This window comes from Otolemur garnettii, unplaced genomic scaffold, assembly GCF_000181295.1.
Source record: "Otolemur garnettii isolate 467f Iridium unplaced genomic scaffold, OtoGar3 scaffold00088, whole genome shotgun sequence".
Taxonomy (NCBI): domain Eukaryota; kingdom Metazoa; phylum Chordata; class Mammalia; order Primates; family Galagidae; genus Otolemur; species Otolemur garnettii.
In genome coordinates, this window is record NW_003852483.1 from 3,070,097 (window position 1) to 3,091,021 (window position 20,925).

The 20,925-nt window shown below is 39.9% G+C and overlaps 1 protein-coding gene across 2 annotated transcripts in view; it reads left to right on the forward strand.

The window, feature by feature from the left end:
* The window catches only part of SHC3 (SHC adaptor protein 3), a 159,793-nt gene that overhangs the window by 47,083 nt on the left and 91,785 nt on the right, over nucleotides 1–20,925 (forward strand). For both annotated transcript variants that reach the window (XM_012808351.1, XM_023516251.1), the window contains exon 2: nucleotides 4,865–4,935. In XM_012808351.1, the coding sequence (XP_012663805.1) occupies nucleotides 4,865–4,935 (71 nt within the window). The remainder of the gene's footprint in view (nucleotides 1–4,864; nucleotides 4,936–20,925) is intronic.

Consider the following 20,925-nt stretch of genomic DNA (forward strand, 5'->3'; position numbering starts at 1 on the left):
CTTCTTCCCCTCTATTTTTTAATTTTCTTTTTCTGGAATTCCTATGAGGCAGATGTATCTAAACTCTAAGATTTTACACTTTTGTTTGTGTTTCAGCCTCTTTGGCAGTAGGAGTTTTTCTGGGCTCCATTGCCCTGCTTTCATAATTCTTCTGGTTGTACATCTCTGGAGCCCGCTGATTGAGTTTTCTATTTTTACCCTAAATCGATTGATGTTTCTCTTTGCTAACAAAAGCCATGTAGACATGGAATGGAAAAATCAAACCCTCACTCCCAGTGATGACCAAAAGTTTAAAAAAATGGCACAGAGTACCTGAAGAAGAAAAGGAAAAATATAATCTGTAATGTCAATCAGAATCCAAACAGTTCTTCATGGGTAGGGGAACTTCACAAAATGACTTTAAAGTTCTTAAGGAAAAATACATACAAGAGACAGGTATTGATGAACGAAGTATAACAGAATAGAGTTCAGATAAAGGTCCACACAGAAATAGGAATTTAATACAACACAAAATCAGCATATCAATTCAAGAAGAAATGGGTGAATTGGTAAATAAATGGCACTGATACGACTAACAGTCCATCTGGAGGCCAAATGTTACAACTTCTCCCATATCCTATGTAGACAAATAAATTCCAAATAGATTGAAAAGCTGAATGAAAAATATTAAATAAAAAATGAATGCATAAATGAATAAATAAATATTGTTAAAATAAAATTTAGGAAAATATTTGTATGAAGTTGGGGTCAAGAAGACCTTAAGCAATACAGGATGCTTAGAAGCTATACAGAAAATGATTGACACCTGTGATTATAGTATAGGCTGGTGCAAAAGTAATTGTGGTTTTTGCATTGTTGAAATTTGCTGTTTGATACTGGAATACATTCTTAAATGAATGTGGTTATGTTACACATATTTTTAATACACATTTCTTGCTTTATAGTTTTTAGCTAATGACTTATTACTTACTATTTATTTTATATTTAGTTTGGACTATGGAAATGTTAGACAAAAAACAAATTCAAGCGATTTTCTAATGCAATTTCAAAATGGGTTGGAAAGCAATGGAAATAACTCACAACATTAACAATGCACTTGGCCCAGGAATGGCTAATGAACCACTGGTGCAGCGGTGGTTGAAGAAGTTTTGCAAAGGAAACAAGAGCCTTAAAGATGGGGATTATGGTTGCCAGTCATTGGAAATTGACAATGACCAATTGAAAGCAATCATTTAAGCTGATCCTCTAGCAACTACATGAGAAATTGCTGAAGAACTCAGTGTTGACCATTCTATGGTCATTTGGTATTTGAAGCCATTTGGAAAGGTGAAAAGCTCAATAAGTGTGTGCCTCATGGGCTGACTGAAAATCAGAACAATTGTAATTCTCAAGTGTCATATTCTCTTATTCTGTGCAACAACAACAAACCATTTCTCTATCAGATTGTGACATGCAATGAAATGTGTATTTCATTCATCAACCAGTGATGACCAGCTAAGCAGCTGGACCAAGAGAAACCTCCAAGCACTTCCCAAGACAAACTTGCACCCCCAAAAGATCACAGTCACTGTTTGGTGGTCTGCTGCCAGTCTGATCCAGTATAGCTTTCTGAATCCTGGGGAAACTATTACATCTGAGAAGTCTGCTCAGCAAATCGATGACATGCAAGGAGGACTGCAATGCCTGCAGCCAGGATTGGCAACAGAAAGGGCCCAGTTCTCTATGACAATGCCTGACTGCATGTTTGCACAACCAACACTTCAGATGTTGAATAAATTGAGCTATGAACTTTTGCCTCATCCACCATATTCACTTGATCTCTCACCAACCAACTACCACTTCTTCGAGCATCTCTACAATTTTTCTCAGAGAAAACGCTTCTGAAACCAGGAAGATGCAGAAAATGCTTTCAACAAGTTTGTCAAATCCTAAAGCACAGATTTTTATGCTACAAAGGGACCTATTTCTCATTGGCAATGATGTGTTTATTGTAATGGTTCCTATTTTGTTTAATAAAGATGTGTTTGAGCCCAGTTATAATAATTTAAAATTCATAGCCCCAAACCACAATGATTTTTGCACCAACCTAAATAATTATTACAGTAATAATTTTTGATAGGTAAAATGTAGAAACTATGAAAAGAAAAATGATTGAATAAGAGGTTAATATACCACTAATCTGTAAGAAAAAGAGAAAGAATGTGATATAAAACTGGGCAATAATTAGCAGGAAAAGAAATGCAAATGATCAATAAACAAGTGACAAAAATAATCTTATTCGAGATGAAAGAAATCCAAATTAAAACAAAATGAGTTACTTTTGTCCATCATTGACAAAGATCCAAAAGACTAATGGCTGTTCAGTGTCGTGAAGGACAGAGACCAACATGCTTGCTTATATACTAGTGGTAGAAGGACAGATTGCTACACCCTCTTGGAGGGTGATTCAACACTGGGAATTTGGTGGTGGTGTTCACATACTTGGCAAATGTAGGGTTGATGGTAAGGATCAATCTGGGAAGGTAGGCCTGGCCTACACATCACTCTGTGAGGGAAGTGGCAGTATTATTTACATAATTCTGTGACTGCAGTGGTGTTAACCACGTAACTGTGTTATACACAGTGGTGTTCACATTGGCCTGTGGCATGGATTGCCATCTTAACACAACCCCATGACAGAGGAGCAGGACACAATCCCCAAACTTTGTGATGTTGGTTATAATCATATTTACGTAACTCTGCAATGTTGGTTGTTATTCCTATGATAGTGGACATTTACATAGTTCTTTTTTCTTTGCTTATGATAGGTTAACTAGAGTAAGTTTTATTTGATTATAAGATTGAACTGTTCCTATATGGTTGACCTCATAATTTGTTACTCCAGAATGGTGTAATTTTTTTCCAATTATTATTATTTTTTTAAAATTTCAGATTAGTGTAAGAGTACATATGATTAGGTTACACTGTTTGCATTTGTTAGGTAAAGTCCAAGTTATAGTTGAGCCCTTTACCCAGAAGGTGTGCCATGTACCCCTATGTTGTGCCTGTTAGGTGGGAGCACACTAAGTCCCTTTGCCCCCTACCTTTTCCCTTTTCTCCTCCCCCCCCCGCTTTCTTGAATTTAATTGTATTTTTCTTTCATGTGGGCATGTATTTGTTCATCTACTAGTTTCATATTAGAATTGAGACCCTTAAATACTTGCTTTTCCATTCTATGATACTTAGGAGGATGGTCTTCAGATCCATCCAGGTAAATACAAAAATGTAAAGTCTCCATCTTTCTTTATGGCTGAATAGTGTTTCATGGTACACACATACCATCGTTTATTCATCTACTCATGAGTTAATTGGCACTTAGATGCCTTCCACATTTCAGTGATTGTCAATTAAACTACAATAAACATTCTAGTGCAAATGTCCTTGTGGTAAAATGTTTTTTTTTTTTCCTTTTGGGCAGATGCCACTTAATGGTATTGTGGGATCAAATAGAAGGTCCACTTTTAGCTCTTTGAAGATTCTCCATACTTCATTCCAGAAAGGCTGTGTTAGTTTGCATTCCCACCACCAGTGTATAAGTATTCCCTTCTCTCCGCACCCTTGCCAGCACCTGTAGCTTTTCATGGATTTGCATGCTTGAGCCACATTTGTGGCATTATTCAATATATCTTGTGATAATGATGATGGTATTATTCATAGAACTTTAGAACTTGGTCATGGTATTTACATGACTCTGTGATGATAGTGACATTCGTGGTTACTGGTCATGGTATTTACATGACTCTGTGATGATAGTGACATAGCATATCACTGGTGGTATTCATGTAAATCTGTGTCTTTGGTCAGGATATTCACATAACTTTGTAATGCTGGTGGTTGTGATATTCACAAAACCTTGCACCAATGATGGCAGAAGCACTGGCATAATTGTGGTGCCAGTCATGGTATTGGTATACGACTTATGACTACTATGTTGTTGTTGGTGAAATTCAAATAACTTCACTGGGGGTGGTATTCTCTTAACACTGGCACAGTAGTTGAGATATTCGAGTAACTCCATAATAATAGTTGTGGCAGTCATATAACTCTATGATGCTATTAAATGTGGCAAGAATTCTTTAAAGTTGGTTGTACCCTTCACATATCTCAGTGACAATAGTAGTGGTATTTGTATGGTGGTGGTTGTGGTATCCACAAAATTCTATGCTATTGGTAGTAGTACTCACCTAACCTGCAATGGTGGTGGCAGTGTGCCCACACATCTCTGAGGTTATAAGCTGTTGATAGCAGTGACATAACTTTCTAATAGTGGTGGTGATATATTCATATAACTCTGCAATGTTGCTGGTGGTAGTGTTTTTTTTATAACTGTGCAATGTTGAATATAGTTGTATTTGTAAAAATTGTTGACAGTGGTGGTGATATTCATGTAACCCAGCAATATGGTCACGGTTTTCACCTAACTCTGCAGTAGTTGATGTGGTTATTTGCATAACGATTTATTGTTAATCATGTTATTCATATAAATACAGTCATCCCTTGATATCCTTGGAGGCCGAGTACCAAAACCCTCAAGAATACTAAAATTCATAATGATCAAGTCCTTGATAGCAAATGGCATAGCATTTGCATGTAACCTACCCATATCCTCCTGTATACTTTAAATCATTTCTAGATTACTTATAATACCTAATATAATGTAGATGTTATATAAATAGCTTCTATGCTGTATTTTAAAAATGTGTATTTTTTTATTGTAATACTGTTCTCCCCAGAATATTTTCCATCCACAGTTGATTCTTTAATGAAGAATTGTCTCTTCATCTCAGTTCTCAGGGCTAATGATCCTCATTTTTTCCCCTTGCAGTACTTGGGGTGCATTGAAGTTCTACGCTCCATGCGGTCTCTTGACTTCAGTACAAGAACACAAATCACCAGGTAAGTCCTCTTGAAAATGAACCCCTGTGATTTTACTTCAAAAATGAAAGATCTCTGAGGTTAACGGTTTAGAAATTTCCAGAAGGAAAGATGCCCCTTGGAGTGTTGATTGGTGCCTGGTGACATTTGCTTCTTTGTCCATGTTTGGGCCAGGCTTCTCTCAACAAGAGCACCTTGAAGGGCACCCTGTCCTTCCACACTCTTTATAATTTAGCTGCAGACATATGGAGCACTCTGCGTTTTTATATTTGTTTTTTTAATGTGTAAAACTCTGATGCAATATTGGTATTTTAAAATTTACTGAACCATGTTCTTTTCTAAAAAAAGAAAATCAAGATGTCAAGAGAGAATTTTTAAAACTATATACAGAGAATAAAATGTGTAGAATTGGAAATAGAAATATCCACAAGGGGTAGTCATTTAGTAAACAGACAAATTCTTTAAGGTGTACGTGACTTTGAATGCGTTGTATGTATTTTCCATTACCAACTTAGGTCTAAACTTCCTGAGGGCTAGTATTTAAGCATTGTTTTTTAATAAAATATTATAGTAGTAATGTAGTTCCTAGTAGAGAGTATACCTTTAGAAAAATGCCAGATCTTGAAGAGGAGAACTGGATTGCTCGAACAGTCCATGAAATCACTACATTTCTGTGGAGAAGGAGCTTGGGTTGTCCCACCACTCATGAAATTGCTTTATCTAAATAGTGACCTCAGAAATGCATCGTACTTACTTTGTTCACATCACTCTATGGTATATTTGATTTAGCAAACCAAAGTCAACAGGCTGAGCTTTAGAAAGCAAATGTTTGTAGCAATTAGCTGCTAAATTGGAGCGTGCATACTCAAGTCTGTTGTAAGTACTGTCATAATACCTCCCCTTCCTCATTGAAGACATTTATGCTCAAAAGAGTTTTTTTTTTTTTCCAAAATGACTTGAGGATGGGAACATACCGATATCAGTAATCTACACTAACGAAGGAATCCACTGCCACAGATTTGTAGAAAATGGTTCATGAAAATCTCAATGTCGAAGGAGTGGTATTTTGAATTGAGAACGGTCACCTTACCTGTGAAAAAGCAGGGAATCCTCTCCACAGAGCACTTTGCCAGTGAAAATTATGAGGACTGTGTGACTTTCCTTCTTGTCCTGTATGGTGGTTGTTTGTATAGGAATAAACAGGCAAATTGGAAAGAACTATCAACCATTTTGTCTGAATCCGTTTTATAGCTAGGAATTCTGAGGTGATCTCATGCCATTTTAATTCTCCTATAGATTAACTCAATATCTATGGCTGCCTGTGCACCTAGCGTGCCCGGCCAATGTGGGCTGTTTTGCTGTGCCAGGCTCCCAGTGCTGGGAAGAAAGATATACCTGCAAATATACCTGCGAAATATTTGAGGGTCCCAGAACAGGTCCTGCTCCTCAGGGGTGGTGGTGGAGTAAGGTGAGGGAACAAGTGGATAATTTCACTTATATCCTTGATGAGGATACAAGTTGGGACACTGGGATAGACCTCAACTGGACAGAAGTAATAATAACATTAAAGAAGAAAGTAGTTAGAGCAGACATTGGTCTGTTTGGAGGTTTCAGTGTCTTTCTCCAATCCCATTCCATATAGCTCTCTCTCTTCTAGAAACAGTGTCTTACTCTGTTGCCCTGAGTAGAGTGCTCTGGCATTAGCCTAGCTCAAAGCAACCTCAAACTCCTGGGCTCAAGCAATCCTCCTGCCTCAGCCTCCCTAGGCACCTGCCATAATGCCTGCTAATTGTTCTATTTTTAGTAGAGATGGGGGTCTGACCCTTGCTCAGGCTGTTCTTGAACTCCTGACCTCAAGGGATCCTCCTGCCTCAACCTCTCAGAGTACTGAGATTATAGCTGTGAGCCACCATGCTGGTCCATCAGTATAGATTTGTCTAAAGGTGAAGTAGCATAATGTGGCAAATGGAGCCCTTCACAGTGGGGACCCAGGTGAGTCAGAGGCTTCTATGTTGATCTGAGTTGGGTCACTGGGTTTCTGCACTGCCTGCTGTGGCTACAATACCATTCTTGGATTTAGGAAACTTGGTGCTGAATTCTAGTTGTACCAGAATTGCCTTAGATTTTACTACCCTCTTTGAGACCTATATTTACTTATCTCCAGGATGCTTTCTGTGTTGTGTCATCTTTGTCACATGGCATGTTTCTTACTTTAGTTAATAGCTAAAGACCGGTTGATAAATTAGAAGGGAAGCCCTTTGCATCCACGAGACGACACAGTGTTGTCTTGTGGATGTGGCACACTGTGGTAATTGGAGCATTAAACATATCTGGGACTCAATTCTACCACCATACTTTCTTTGTATACTACAGGCATTCTTGGGAGAGTGTAGAGAAATCTGTTCAAATTAAGTAATATTATTTAGGTACTGGGATCACTGTTTTCCAAAGGCCTTTTATAAAAATATATTTTTATGTGCAGGTAATTAATCCCTACATATTTTTGCAATTTAAAATTTTGGATATGATTTTAAAATTATATTTGGACATAATTTGGAGATTCTGACAGCCGTACCGTGTGCCTTTGTATCAGGGTTGGTTTGATTTCATGCTCTTCCTGACATCTGAGTCTAAATTTATTGCAACATTTTTAAAAACATGAGGCAGGGATTACTGATGTCTTACTAAAAGATAATTTTGAAAGTCCTCAGTGAAGTCACCACCGGTTACGTAATTTGTGCTCTGGTAGCTGTTAAAAGCCTTACATCCTTAAACCTTGGGCTGAGGTGCTGGTGACTCATTCACTCACACTGGCATCCGCTATTCCACAGAGTCGGCCCGGCTGGAGAGCCCAGCTCTGTTGATTTCCAGCAGCAGCTCAGCTCCCTGACTTGCACACTGGGAAGAAAGGTTGAGGGATAACATCTACCTCAACAAGACTGGGATTAGAAATAGAATAGTCTCTAAGAGTCCTACACCCACAGGACGGGGCCTGGAAAAGAGGGAGTGCTGTGGGTTGTTTGCTCAGCCCCACTGCTGACCTGTGTTCAGCATGGCGGATATAATGCCTCAGTGGGCATCTAGGAGCATGACAGCAATTGAGGTAACATGGATGGTGGCCCCCACAGCACTGCCACTTTCCTGGGCCAGTTTGCTGATGGGTAGCACAGAGGAGCCCAGAGGCCCAATCTCGGTGAAAGCCTGTCCAGACAACAGGGATGCCCTTCAGAAGAATGGTTTCTACAGAGAATAGTCATTTACTATTTACATGTGCCCTTGGCCACCAGGCCCAGCAAAGCTTTACAGAGGATGACCCCCTGAGCGCACGTCTGCTGAGAGTATTCCCTGTCAAATATGATTTGATGATGAGCGTTGCAGTATTAAAGGCTACACAGAACCCCCCTGTAGAGAACAGTGAAACTTGGCTGTCTTAGTGTTTCTCACACTGGAGCAACTACCTCCCTCCCCCCACACCTGTGACAACCACCACATGCATGATTTGACCCTGCTGTGCAACCTCCAAGGTCTTGAGGGAGGGATCTTGGGTTGGTGTCACCCTGGGGTAAGTGGGGGCTTGACTCAGGGGCAATCAAGGCTCCCAAGCTGGAGGTCAGTCAGAGCTTTCTACATTGATCTGAGTTGGGCCATAGGGTTTCCAGGCTGGTTGCTGTGGCTACAGATGCTGGAACCTCCACTGTCCTGGGCTTCAGCCTGACTGCCAGAGAGCTGCTTATGTGGGGTCTGTGCACCTCCCTGAGAATTCCTCTCATGCAAGCTTCTCATTTATAATCGAGGGATAGTAGAACTGTGTTGCTGTGTTCCCCATGTGAGTGGGGCAGTCTGTTACCTGGTGGGGACTCTGGGTCAGAGTATCTGCAGTGATCATGGAGTACTGGGCCCCAGGCCTACTGAGCTCCCTGAGGGCTGTGGGTCTTTGCTCACAGAGCCCTTTCGGCCAACTGGAGAAGGATAGGAAGCCTGTGTCATGTAGGTCCCTAGGCCTAGCATGGCTTTGCCTTCTTTCCCCATTACTTTGACTTCCTCACCTACTTATTTTATTTGTTTGGGTTGGTTTAGTCTTATGCTGGTGAATGCATGCTGCATTTGCCTATCATAGAAAGTCACCCTAAGCCACTTAGAAGAGGGAAGGCCATAAACATGTGCATAGTTGAGCTCAGACCACTCAGCTGGGTGGTCTTTCTCCAGCAGTAAATGTAAACCTCTAACCCAGATGACTTCCTGCACTGCTTGGATGTGTCAGGTAACTGTTGAGTTTACTTTCTACCCAGGGTCGCATGGACATATGCACCCGACTGTGTGCAGCTCTGCTGCACCTCCAGGGACCTGCAAGTAGATTTAGAATACATTGTTCAGGGCTCACATCTGCTTTTTCAAATTGTGGAGCGTGCACAATGGAATCCGTTTTAAGTTTGTTGTTTTCTTCATTTAAAAAGCCATTGTCGTCGTTTCATTGGGCCTGGAGACCCTAGTTCAACCCAGAAACACACATTGGGCCAGTAGCACAGCCCTATAACCGGTTCCGCTCTTCACATGTCACTTTGTACACACAAACGTGAGGACCATGCTTCAGCACTGGGGAGTCTTGAAAATTCTCCAGGAATGAGTACAAAATCTTCTCAGTTTGAAAATCAAAATCAAAACCTGTGGAAGGAAAATGTCTTTCTTTTAGGAAAGGCACGAAGACATTTCTTACTGATGTCAGCGTGTGCCCAGGTTGTGAGCGTGGACAGCCGGCCATGGCCTGCTCGCGCACCAGAGCAAAGAGGCGCAGGTGAAATGGAGCTGCCCGCGAGTGGACAGAACGCTGTGAAACGGGCGTCTTTTCTGTTGGACATTTCCTGGGAGGGACTTTGGTTAGAAGGTAGATGAGTGACTGAGTAATCAATCGTAGTGTCAAAGCGCTAAGCATTCGGTAGTCACAGGGCCTCCGGTTCACACGGAAGAGCAGGCAAGCCCTGGTGTGCGCAGGAGGGAGCAGGGCGGGAACTGTGTGAATCGCGGGTGCTGCTGGGAACTGCAGCGCGCATGCTCTGTGTGGTCGCTGCGCTGGCCCTGGGCGTCGCGGGTTTCATCTTCAGCTTGAAGGAGGACAGGCCAGGAGAAACCTCAGCACGGCTTTGCCACTCTGTCCACCCTGTCTTCTCCTCCAAGAGTTCACTTGGAAGGTTTGGCAAAGCTCAGCTCTCAGGGGAAAAAAGTTCAAGGTAAAAATTTTCACCACACAATCCTTCAGCTCCATCAAGCCCCAAGCACCCTCCTCATCTGTGTACATTCCATCCCAACCCCATGCGTTGACCTCATGTGTGATGCGAATGTGCGCCCTCATCAACCTTCCTGCAAGACAGGGGCTGTGTGCTTGGCACCACGACCCATGGGAGACCTCATTTACCCACGAACATCCACCATGACTAGGGTGACCAGATGTCCCACTTTTGGCGGGACAGTTCCACTTTTGAACAATTTGTCCAGCGTCCCGCAGCATTTTAAAAAAGTCCCGATTTTTGGAAAGAATGCACAAACAGGAGGGAGAACAAGAGGGAATATATGGTTTTCGGCTGCCATGTGGCTATTTCTCCAGAATATGAGTTATATTATTTTTGTTAATTTTATAATGTTAAACTGTAATAATAACAAATAATTGCTGAGAAGTGATTATCGAGAACTGCTTATCAAAGTTTGCATTGTTGTCAGGCCCTGCCCTGCCCTGTCCCTGGCCCACCCCTGCCCTGCCCCTCGGCCATGTTGTCCCGCCTTACCGATGTTAAAATCTGGTCACCCTAACCATGACCCCAGTAACTCTCTCTGGACATTTCTGCATTGCATAGACATTTAATCACAAATTCATTTGGGGATTGAAACAATGCATATACCTGGTATTGTGTGGTTTTAAGATAAGCTGCATTTACTAACAAGGAATTTGTGTTGTTTATAGAGGATTTCCTATCCTTAGGACATGCCAGGCTGGCAGCAGGTGTGTGAAGTGGATCAAGGACACGGAGGAAGAAGGGCAGGTAAGACCAGTGCTCCTCAGAACCTCAACCCAGTGTGCATGCTACCAGATTTACTTGAATTTGTGAGGTTAAACAGATGCCACTGTGGAAAAGCCCAGTACAGTTGTGGTATAAGGAATGGACCCACTTGGTTAACTTGAGGCACATGTGTCTTAATCTACATTACCCCCGTAGACCCTAAGACTTTGGGGGAAGGTACTAAGGAAGCTTCAGTGTGGGTAGGCATATGAGTGGGAAGGGAGCACCATCAACAGGGGTGTTCTGAGCAGGGTCACCCAAAGATTTGCCACACATACTTAGAACATCTCATTTTCTACAGTAGTGGTTCTCAACTTGAGCATATCAAAATCACTTGGAGAGTCTGTGACAACAGAGATCGCTGAGCCCCACCCCCAGGGTTTACAATGCTGTAGGTCTGAGGTGAGGTGTGACAATGTGAATTTCCACAAACATTCAGGCATGCTGATGCTGCAGTCCAGGTACCCCACTTTGAGAACCAGTGTCCTAGAGTTCTATTTTTAACTGTGGAATCATTTGCAGCTACTGTCAGTGAAACCACAGCCTTGAAAACGATGCTGTTTATTTTTTTTTTCAAATGATCCCACTCATCCAGAAATCGTAAAAATGGAGAACAGAGATGAATTGGTGGCTGAGAATGGTTTAAATAGAATCCATAAAACGAATCAGTGGTGTTCATTCCCATACTCTTCTTAGGGACCATCTGGCAGGGTGCATATTTATAATCCTCGTGCCAGAAGCACATTTGTGTCACAATGTACCTCTCTGACTGCTCCTTTTCGGTCTCTTCTTTGAGTTCCCTTATACCCTAAATATATTGTTCCATAAAGGTCCCTTTGCTCTTGACAGTGGCAACCTAGAACAGCAGGACTGGAGTTTGTTATCTGGGCTTTTGTCTAGGCTCTACAGGTTTCCAGCTGCGTGACCTTGTGCATGTAACTTAAGTTCAGGAGTCATAATGCCACATCCTTCATATGGTAGAGAATTAACTGAGTTACTATCTGAAAAGCATGTAATGTGCTGTGTAGTGCATGGCAGGAAGGGCTCAAACATGTTGGATGATATTGACATTCTCTTTTCATTATATGCTCTCCATATTGGTAATATAGTTGTGTCAAACAACATTTCCAAGCATGTCAGTCATAGCTCCGCCTCTGAATTTTCTCTTGGGGTCCAGGCCTGGATTCATAGTGGCCTGCTGGACATTGTCCTCTTGCAGCACTCCACCAACTGCTGAGTCCCATGTCCTGCCTCTGCAATGCCTCCCTGTGTTGTTTCCTTCCCACTAGTCTCATCTCTGACACCATGGTTGGGTTCAGCTCACATCTCTGCATTTGTGTTGCAGCTACAATCCACTTGCTCTCCAGAACCCAAAATCTTGGAGTGGGTTTCATCTCACCTTTCTTCTTTATTTGATTACTAACACTACCTGAGTCTCCTTTGGAAGTTTCTTAGTGATTTCTCTCCTTTTCCAGTTTGTCTTCTCCAGTGTCCTTTGTTTCTGCAAATAGGTTAACATGCCCCAAATAGATTATTCCTTCTTAAACTTCATTGCTTATCCATTACCTGAAGAATACAATAAAAAGTTCCCAGTAGTTGATGTTCTGCTGGACTGGCCCCATCATACCTCTCCAAAACTAATTCTCATAGTTCCTCTCTATGATTCCTGGTACCCTCCCACCCTGACTGCCTGCTGCCTGCTCTCCTGGTGCATTCTCCTACCATACCACCCCAGCCCCACCATCTCTACCCTTTAGGCTCAATATTCAGTGACTGAATATTGACCAAAAAAGACTACTTACTTTTGCTCTGAGCTACAAGACCACTTTGTCTTTGACCTCATTGCATATCATATTAGACTTTTAATGACACAGACTATTTTTCATGTACTTTAAAATACTTACTGTCCTTGTAGTTTCTTGGAAACTTTGACTTTCAGTAACATGTTGTACAACAGGTCCTCAAAAGACATAGTTTCCTTCAACGTCATTTTGTTATACTGCTCACAAGAAGAAAAGTTTTCCTTATATGTCCATTCACTTAAAGTCACAGTTTCCAAGAACCTATTGACACTGTTAAGTGGGAACTTACTGTATCATCTCTTGTAAAACATTTTGTTATTTTATAATCACTAAATTAAAAAACCCCACTGCCTATTAAGATGACACAGTGCTTTCATGTCACATAGAATCAATTTATGTGTATTGCAAAAGCTATCTTGGATTATTCCAGACACAGATTTACAACATTGTAACATCTGTGCATCTGTTAAAGGGAACATACAAGCAATGTAAAAAAGGCATTCTTAAGAACTTCTTCAAATTCAGAGTCTGAGCATACTGAATCATGTCTTCACACAAAATTATTTTTGCCTAGTTTTTTCTGAGTTTTATTGTCATTTAGGCTGTTTCAGGAGTATTAGAAATCAATGAAATTAGAATTAGAAAAAGAATAGAGAAAATGTTTGAAACCAAAGTGTTTTTTAAGAAGATCAATAATGTTGATGATCTGCTAGTTAGACTGGCCAAAAAGAGAGAATTCAAATAACTGACATCAGGAAGAAAAGAGGCACCACCATCCCTGCAGGTACTCTATCAACCTTGATGGAATAATAAGGGGAGTTATGAACAACTTGATGCCAGCCAATCTAACAACTTAGATAAAATGAATGAATCTTTTGAGATTCATTCAGTTACCAGAGTTAACTAAAGAAAAAATAGATAATCTGAATAGTCTTATTTCTATTAATGAAATTAAACTCATAGTAAAAAATCCCCCACATTTTCATAGAGAAAACTCCAGGGCCAGATATTTCCACTGATGAATACTATCGGCCATTTATGAAAGAAATAATATCAGTTTTCCACAGTGTTTTCCAGAAGCTAGAAAGGAGCACATTCTAGATCATTTTATGAGGCCAGTATAAGCCTGATACCAAAACCAGACAAAGGCATTACAAGAAAAGAAAACTTGTGAGCATAGACACAAAACCTTACAATCACTCTTTTCTGGCTGGAACCATGGAGGGTGTTAAAGAGAAGAAAATGAAGGTTCCTGCTGTGCCGAAAAAGAGAAAGACTTCCACAGAGCTGAAGATCAAGCATCTGAGAAAGAAGTGTGCTCAAAAGATGCTTTGAAAGGCAAGGAGGAAGCGTATCTGTGAGAAAGCTAAGCATTCTCATAAGGAGTACAGGCAGATGTATAGAACTGAGATTCTGATAGCTAGGATGGCAAGAAAAGCTGGCGACTTCTGAGTACCTGCAGAACCCAAATTGGCATTTGTCATCAGGATCAGAGGTATCAATGGTGTGAGTCCAAAGGTCCAAAAGGTGTTACAGCTTCTTCACCTTCGCCAAATCTTCAGTGGAACTTTTGTGAAGCTCAACAACGCTTTGAAATTAACATGCTGAGGACTCTAGAACTGGAAATATTGCATGGGGGTACCCAAATCTGAAGTCAGTGAATGAGCTAATCTACAAGCGTGGTTATGGCAAAATCAATAAGAAGCGAATTGCATTGACTGATAACAGTTTGATTGCTCCATCTCTTGGTAAATACAGCATCATCTGCATGGAGGATCTGATTCATGAGATCTATGCTGTTGAAAAACACTTCAAAGAAGCAAATAACTTTTTGTGGCCCTTCAAGTTATTGTCTCCACTGGGTAGAATGAAGAAAAAGACAACCCACTTTGTAGAAGGTGGAGATGCTGGTAACAGGGAAGACCAAATCAATAGGCTTATTAGAAGAATGAACTAAGCTATCTGCCCCAATTATTTTTGTAATCTGGTCAGTTAATAAACAATGAATGCTTTCAAATAGAAAAAAAACCTTAACAATCAATATTTAAGCAAATGGGATCCAGATGTGTATCAAAAAGATAGTAATAAGTCATCCCTGGAGGGGTTTGCCAAGGATTGTAAGGTAAATTCAACACTTATTATTCCATTTAGTTTTTTTTTTTTTTTTTGAGACAGAGCCTCAAGCTATCCCCCTGGGTAGAGTGCTGTGGCATCAAAGCTCACAGCAACCTCCAACTCCTGGGCTCAAGCGAGTCTCCTGCCTCAGCCTCCCAAGTAGCTGGGACCATAGGCGCCCACCACAACACCCAGCTATGTTTTGGTTGCAGCCGTCATTGTTGTTTGGTGGGCCCGGGCTGGATTTGAACCTGCCACCTTGGGTGTATGTGGCTGGCGCCTTAGCCACTTGAGCCACAGGTGCCGAGCCATATTCCATTTAGTTTTGCTCTAAATAAATACCTGAGGCTGGATAATTTTTTAAAGAAAAGGAGTTTATTGGGCTTACCATTCTGCCAGATGGCAGATTGGCATCTGGTGTCAGCCTCAGGCTGCTTCCACTCCTGGAGGAAGGGGAAAGGAAGCCAGTGTAGGCAGAGATCACACCCCCACAAGAAGCAAGGTCGAGGGGGAGGTGCCAGGATTTTTGTAATAACCAGCTCCCAGGGAACTAATAGAGTGAGAACTCAACGGGGAGAGCAATAATCTATTCATGAAACGTCCACCCCCAGAACCCAAACACCTCCCATTAGGCCCCACCTCCTACATTGGATCAAATTTCAACATGAGGTTTTGGGGGACAAACATTCAAAACATAGCAGACATTAAAAAATGAGTCTAATTCCCTGTATCAGCCAACTGAAAAAGTAAAACTACATGAAAATCTCAACACATACAGAAAAAGCTTTAACAAAATGCATCATACATTTATGATAAAAACTGTTAGCACACTATGAATAGAAGGAAACTTCCTCAAGCTGATAGCAGGGCATTCACAGAAGACCAACAGTCCGCATCATAGTTAATGGTGAAAACAGAATGAGGCAACTCAGTGCATTTAAGCAAGAGAAAAAAGCCATGCAGATTGGACAAGAAGAAACAAAAGTATCTCTTGTTGCAGATGACATGATCATCTACAGAAATAAACCCAAAGAATCTATATAAAAACTACTATAACTAATAAGTGAGTTTGGTAAGGCTGCAGGATACGATGTGAAAATAGTAATATCAAAATTGTATTTCTCTGTACCAACAAAGATCAACTGGAAAAATTTTAAAAGATTATAGCATAAAAAACATGAAATACTTCAGTGTTAAATTTAACAAAGTATGTTTTTTTTTTATTATTCATTTACATATCCATGAATGAGATGGGGTCTTGCTCTGTTCCCAGGCTGGAGTGTAGTGGCATGATCATAGCTCACTGCAGCCTCACACTCCAGAGATCCATTGATCCATCTGCTTTAGCCTCTGGAGTGAGTAGCTGGCACTACAGGTGTGCACAACCATCCTCATCTCTTCCCTACCCTGGGTGAATTTTTTTTCTTTTTTTTTTTTTTACAGACATAGTCTCACTAAATTGCCTGAAATGAATGTAAGATTTATATATTAAATACTATTAAAAACTGAAGGGAAAAGTTAAAGAAAAATCTAAATAAGTGAAGAGATACATGGGGATCATAGACTAGACTCAGTACTGTTAAAGTGTCAGATCATTCCCAATTTATTTATAGATTTAACACAATTCCAATCAAAGTCCTAGTATTTTTTTTTTTTTGTAAAAATTGGCAAGGTGATTCTTAAATGTATATAGAATAATTAAGGATCTAGATTAACCAAAACAATTTGGAAAAGCAATGCAAAGAGAATACAAACTATAAATATATAGTAGTCAGTATAGTGTAGAATGAGCATAAGACAGACATAAAATGGAACATACTCAGTAATAAAAAAGGAACAATACTCAGTAATAAAAAAGGGAATGGAAGGGAAGGTTGAAATCAGAATGTGAAAAAGTTGGAGGAATACTTTAATTTCTTTCCCTAAACTATTTATTTTTATTTAAGCAGAAGAATGATATATGATAAAAACCTATATTAATAAGTCTAAAAGAATTCTCTGAAAGAGTTAAAGAAAAATCCTAAGAGACTAGATAAATACTGTGTCATCGTTTTATTGGCTATATAAATAATATAGTATTTATTATATTAATAATATAGTATTTCCTATATTAAGAATATAGTAATAAAAATATATAAATAAAAAGGAACAAAATCTTGATACATGTAATAATGTAGATGGATCTCAAAAACATGACCCTAAGTAAAACAAGCCAGATATGAGAAGCTTCATGCTGTATGATTCCATTTATATGATATTCTAGAAAAGGTACCACTGCTTGCCAGAGTCTTAAGATGGGGGATTGGGACTGGTGACAAAAGAGAGATGGGGAAATTTTTGGAGATAATGGAAATATTCTCTTCCTTGATTTGGTGATGGTTCATGGCTATAGCTGCTAAACATCTCAGAGTGAATTATACCTTAATAAACCTTTAAAAATATTCTTCACCACTGTCTCTGAAATTTTCTTTCAAATTAATGATACCCATTGTGCGAGTTTTAATGCATATATGCAGGAAATGGTAACTACATCATCACTGATGCATGGACCACAGCAATTTCAGAAATGATAAAATTAGAAAAAATGTACATCTTTGATCAATTCAAGACTCTTCCCTACCAGACTCTAATACCCTTGATGGTATCATCTGAGTCTGGCTTATATCTCATAGGCTTTTGATGAATAAAAGTCCATAAAGTTCATGTGCATATTTTAAATTGGAAACCCTATAGTTATTGGATCTGTTAATTCATTTTTTAGCAGAGCAGCTTTTTAGATCTGAATTGATAACGTGGATAATTTTGTGCCCTGGGAAACATAGAGGATGCATTGGTAAAAATCAGGCATGTGATTTAGATAAAATATATCTTGTGGATTAAGATGTATTCATTTCTTATTATAAAAATAGCACAAACAAACTAATATGTGCTTATTGGCACAAAATTGGAGCATAGAGAAGCAGTATAAACTCACATCCACAAACCCAACACTGTTAATATTTTAAAACACTATATTCCAATTCTAAAATGTACTCTTTTCATGTTTTACTTTCTCTGAAATCTAGATGCAACTAATATTCTGTTTTCTTATCTCTTTCTGCCAGGTTGATGGCAGTTGTGTAGTTGCTGTCACTCCTGAGTGTGTGTGCATGTGGAGTTGTTTACATCAGGGTAATTTGGTGACTCTGACCCTCAAGGATCAGTCCACCAGTGATTTCAGGGAACTAGAGTCCTCACTGTTGGTCAATGTCCTTCCTTCCTCCAATCCCTTTTGGAATGATCAAGCATTAAATCTTGCAGAATGGGCTTCAGTGGCTTGGAAGAAAATATTAGAAATCTTCACGGAGAATCATTTCGAAAAGTTGTATCATATTCTTTGTGGCTTGGAGGATAATTTCATATGAAAAATACAGACAGGGAACAACTATGAATCAAAAAAGGATCAGAAGTGTTGAAATCAGAATGTGAAGAAATTGGAGGAATACTTTAATTTCTTTCCCTAACCTATTTATTTTTATTTATGTGGAAGCATGATATATGATAAAAACCTATATTAATAAGTCTAAAAGAATTCTCTAAAAGGGTTAAAGAAAAATCCTAAGAGACTAGATAATTACTATGTCATAGTTTTATTGGCTATATATTTTTTCATTGTGGAACATAAGATACGATGCATCTTACAACCACTTGCATCTTCAATTGGATCAAATATAGCATTTAATTCTTTCATTTTTTTCTATGCATTTTAAACTTTTTATACATATATCTTAATAGAAAATACGTAAGCATATGACACATCTTTAAATTTTTTTCTGAACCATTTGAGATAAGTTATAAAGGTAGTATGCCTGTGTAACCCTATCAGTGCAACATGATGTACATGAATAACACCTACTCAGTCCATTTGCATTGAACTGAGGGAGCAGGGAGGTCAACACCAGCAAGCACTTTGTAAGGAGAAACAAGGGTGTGGCTCCCTCCGACGTTCCTCACTGGCTTTTATTGAAATCACAGGCATGAGAAAATACAGTACAGTGGAAAGCTTCAAAGAAAAAGTAAAAGTTAAAAAACAAGTAGTTGTTTTTTTAAACTACATGATTGAACTCCTAACTTCTGTCTTGCCTTAACCTTAACACTGCTAATATAAGACTTAGGGCTAGAACAGTATGCTGTGTCTAGCAAGTACTGTTTTTAGTATTCAGAGTCTGTAGTGATTCTTGGCTTTTCCCCACATCACTTTGTCCCTAGTGCCTAGCACTTTTATCCCTATTCTCTAGCCTACAACTAAGTGTTTATTTCCTAAGAATTATAGTATTTTCTTATATATCCATAGGAACTTTGACAGTGACAGAATGCAAGTACCTAACTTAATAGTTTAATCCAAATTTCATCAGTTGTCTCAATAATGTTCTCCATAGCTATTCCCCCCATGCCTTAGAATTTAAGCCAGGACCACACATTGCAATTAGTTGTCACATCTCTTGGGTTACTTTTAATCCAGAGTAGTTCCTCAGCCTCTCTTTGTCTTTCTTGACACTGACATTTATTAAGAGTGCATGGCAGTTATTTTGCAGAATTTCTCTCCATTTTAATTTGTGTGTTGCTTTCTATGATCAGTTTCATGCACTTCTGGTAGTAAACAATAAAAACTGTTGTGTCCATCCTAGTGCATCATACTGGACATACATGCTGTTACTTTGGCCTACTGTAGATGATGTTGACTTTGATGATTTAGTTAAGATGGTATATATTTTCACATGCATTTTTGATATAATAGTATTCTGTTTATAAAAGATTGAATTCACCTTTGCACCTTTAAAAGCATAAGAATTTTCTCATCATTAAAAGCTCTTAATATTTATTGATCATTTGTGAAGAAGAACAAAGTCTAAGTCTATTTAAATAGGCAGTGGGATGGAGCCCAGTTACCTTGTGACTGTGGGGTTAGCGTGTCCTTGACAAGCTCACTGATGGCCCAGGAAGGATAGGCAATCCCCTGAGAAGGTGTGTAGAAACCCTTGGCCCAGTCATAGAAGATGCCAAAGCCATGTTAGTGGAAACTGTCTAAGTTTCAGAAGTCCAGGAAATTACTAAAAATGAGCCAGGAGAAAAAGCAAGCTGCTAAGGGCGCCAACTCAGAAGATGTGAATCATGAGACAAATGCCATGTGGAAAAGTTATATTAAATAATTCTTCCGTTCTCTCTGCCCCCAGGGCCTTTTTTATGAAAATTAGTACATCTGCATCTGCTTAACAGTATAGAAGTCACTTATTTTGGGAAACACAGCTTCCTTTGTTTAGTATTAATGTCCCTTCTCTTCACATTTTCATCTACTGCTTAAAACCTTGAAAAATGAGGAGTTTTTGGAAAACTTAAAGATTTGGAATTTATAACTCCTTTTGAAGTAAGGCCTTTGAGCACTGAAAATTAAATTCAATTAGCTAATCTGTAATTTCCTGTAATTTAGTTAAATGCATTTTAATACTTAAAATATGAACTGAGAGAGACATATTGTGGATAATTCTGACTGCCTCCTCGCTGCCTCCTCCCTGGGACGTGGCTTGTGACTGCTGTGCTTGCTAAGGGACCGTCCCCATTCTCCAAGCCCTGCTATGGGGCGCCCTTTCCCAACCGCATGGCTCCCCACAAGGCCCCAGCGATGTGCCTTGCTGGCCTCCGGGGCTGAACAACTGGTGGAGAAGACCCTGTGCAGAGCTGCGCTTCCTGTGGCTCTCACGTGCCCGGTCATCGCTAGATTCTTATTTCAACAAAGCGATCTTTATCTCCCCAGGCGAGTCCTGCAGAGCCACTTCCCAGATGTACGCAGGGCCACCTGGGCGTCTGGTTTTCCGACTTTGCCTGGGTGCCCCGAGCACCCACAGAGGCGGTTGCCCATTCCAGCTCTAGGAGCCATTTTCCTTAAAGACCTGCCCTGCTTGTCAGGTGAGCAGGGAGGGTGAAAAGGGCTTGAGGGAAAAGAAAATTATAGGAAGTTACAAAAACTTCGTATGACATCAGGCATTGGGTTTGGCCAGAGGCCCGGG